The 2,771-nt window shown below is 46.9% G+C and overlaps 1 protein-coding gene across 2 annotated transcripts in view; it reads left to right on the top strand.

Moving 5' to 3' along the window:
* Nucleotides 1-399: 399 nt before the first annotated feature.
* The window catches only part of LOC142576447 (3 beta-hydroxysteroid dehydrogenase type 7-like), a 35,130-nt gene continuing 32,758 nt past the window's right edge, over nucleotides 400-2,771 (top strand). Inside the window, exons 1-2 of one of the 2 annotated variants that reach the window (XM_075686585.1) lie at nucleotides 400-681; nucleotides 1,772-1,881. In XM_075686585.1, the coding sequence (XP_075542700.1) occupies nucleotides 1,793-1,881 (89 nt within the window). In that variant the 5' untranslated portion in view covers nucleotides 400-681; nucleotides 1,772-1,792. Of the gene's footprint in view, nucleotides 682-1,186; nucleotides 1,501-1,771; nucleotides 1,882-2,771 lie in introns of those variants that run through there. The other variant, XM_075686586.1, reaches the window with a different exon arrangement.

The raw sequence follows: 2,771 nt of genomic DNA, 5'->3' as shown, positions 1-2,771 counted from the left end.
TTTTGGTTTTTTCCATGGTACGCAGACTGTAGTTACTTTTTGGTCTAATTTGGCGCGTCTTAACATTACAAAGCATACCCAAGTTGCTAGCTATGGGTGACGTCTTTCAATACACTTACCGTAATATGTGTTCTGATATTGAAATAAAAGGAAAATAATTAATACCTTAAGGAAGCCTCACAAACTGAGGCTTCATTTAGAAAAATAAAAATATCAGAGTAGATCTACAACTTTACTGAATTCATAGTTCTAGAATAAATATTTTTAATGTCGCTTACGGTTAAGTTTTGCCTACTATGAAACTTTACAAATATTGTGTCACTGCTACGACGTTTGTAACTCCGCGGCCTAAACCAACGTACTTGTCCTCCTCTCTACGCCGCCACGCCGCTTCTTTTCCTCCTTGCTCATTTCGTCGACGGCCGGGCGTGGGCGCGACAGAGCGTGTGGTTCGTGTTTCGGTGGAGAGGCGGGCTTGCTCGGCCGGTTGTTTTTGTATGCGCCGGAGCAACCTGCTGCAGAGTTCAATCGAGTTTATTCGTTCCTGCGGGCCGGCACCGTTGTCAGGCTGCTCAACAGGTTACGTCAGCTTGGGTTCACTGGCTGTCATCACCCAAGCACGCCAACGTCGCCGGAAGAGAAACCGTCTCGTGAAGCGGCAGGAATATAAAGTTGACGAAGGTGAGCTGAAGTGGACCGATGGAATCTCTTAAGGTCTGATGTGTCCGCCGGTTAGAAAAAGGAAAACTAGATAAGCAAACGCTGCGCCGACGGCGCGCAAATCGGTGCGGAGATCCAGCAGCATCGTACCCAACACTGCATCGGCGCAGCATGAACTTTTTCCCTCGATCGTTATCGAGCTTGTCCTTTGCGGCCTCGCTGTTCTCGCCGGCGCAAGAAACACTTCAAGGCTAAGCAGAGAAAAAAAAGTTGGAAGCTTTTCGTCGGTCGGGGTATAGTGGTGCTAGAGGCGCACTTGTTGAGGCCGCGCTTTCCTGGAAGGGAATGGGGGTACTACTACGTATAATTGTGGACTCTGCGATAGCGTGTCGCGTGGCATCTATTACGGTCGACCTTCACGTGAGAGATGCAATCGTTGTCTGTCTTCGGGCAAGAGGAAAAGGAAGGGCCCCGGACGGATGGTCTTCGCGTTCACTCTGTCCGCAGCGCGCGACGCGATTGGTCGCTGCTGTATTGGTTGCGCGAGAGCAGACGGTCGCGCCCCACAGAAACGTGCTGCCGCGCAGGACAGTGAGCGAAAACTGAAAATACGCTACCGTTTAACGGCGTTGTTATCCAGATGCACATCCTCTGCGAAGCCGTCGCGACCCGTTGCAGATAATTGCGTTGCGTGACAACCGGTCGCAGATGATCAGATGCTTCCGAGTTTGACTCTGCAGTGGATTCACTGAGTGACGTGTTTGTCGCATGTGTATTCTGCTCGTTGCATCATATATCACCTGCCTGGCGCTTTATTGCACGCACAAAAGCGTGCGCAGGGTACGTGCACTCAGTGCCATGATTTCTTTTTTGCTTAACTCGCAGCCCTAAACATCTCTTTTCTGCTATACTTGCCTGAATTTCATTGTTTTTGCGTGCCTCGATCTTCACCTATGTCTTTCCCTCTCTAAAACATTGAATAGCTGAAATTTATATACGTGTGCATGTGTACAGCAATAAGCTATATACTAAAGGGTGGCAATTCTTGGTGCACTGAGAACTCAAAGCAAGACGAGTATGTTTCGATTAAACTTGTGGTATGTGCTGGCAGGCTGAAGCAAGCTGAAGAAAGATGTCCTTTGACCCTGAGCGCAGCAGCACCAATGGCAACGAGAGCCCGGAGCTCGAAGATGTGGATTCCCCGTGGGCAGCACCCTCAGCGTGAGTGGCTCTCTCACCATGTGTGTGTGTGTGTGTGTGTGTGTGTGTGTGTGTGTGTGTGTGTGTGTGTGTGTGTGTGTGTGTGTGTGTGTGTGTGTGTGTTTCAAGTGCATACTTACAGCACGGCAGGTATACAGGTCAAGTGAGCACTGTTTCAGGAAAAGTTAAGGGTCAGGACACAATGTCACATATGCTTGCACACATTCCATTGACAAGCAGCATATATTCTGGTCACGGTAGCACCAAAGTAAGCCTGCAGTATGCATGGGCAACGAAAGTTTTTGTTTCACCGTCTTGAAGCTGGCACTTTTCCTTAGGGAGGGGGAGAGAAGGTTTGGCAAAAGGGGAAAAAAAGGAGGAAACATATCGCCCAAAGAAACATCACTATGGCCTGATGATCATTGTGCGACTAAGAATCTAGACGATGATGAAAGGGCAGAGTGAGTTAAGTAAGTGAAGTTGAATGCGTAATATCTGCAGTTTCGACAGTCAGTTCGCTCACTAGCATATGGTGCATATGAAATATTAATGCAGTATATGTGAAAATTATGTATGCATGCAAGCTATAAACACCATGTGCTCAATAGCACAAAGTTATGCAAATGCAATTGAGTATGTCATCTCCCTTTGCACCCATGCCACAGGGGCACAAAAAAAGTTATATTCACTGCTGTTTAATTTTGTTCGTGCAGTACCACATGGACATACCCAACAGTGTTAAAGTTAATGCCACTGCAGCCATAGTGGCATTCTCACAACTCATTTTTTTGTCGAATGTGTATTCTTTTCCCCGGTAAATTACATTCAGAAATGTATGAACAACACATTTATGGAGTAAATTAATGTGCATAAAATATGCCAATTAATATCGTTAGTGCCATTTCTTGGAC

The sequence above is a fragment of the Dermacentor variabilis genome, chromosome 3, assembly GCF_050947875.1.
Source record: "Dermacentor variabilis isolate Ectoservices chromosome 3, ASM5094787v1, whole genome shotgun sequence".
NCBI classification, from domain to species: domain Eukaryota; kingdom Metazoa; phylum Arthropoda; class Arachnida; order Ixodida; family Ixodidae; genus Dermacentor; species Dermacentor variabilis.
Note: the sequence above shows the minus strand (reverse complement) of the source record. Positions and strands in the feature narration are given on the sequence as shown.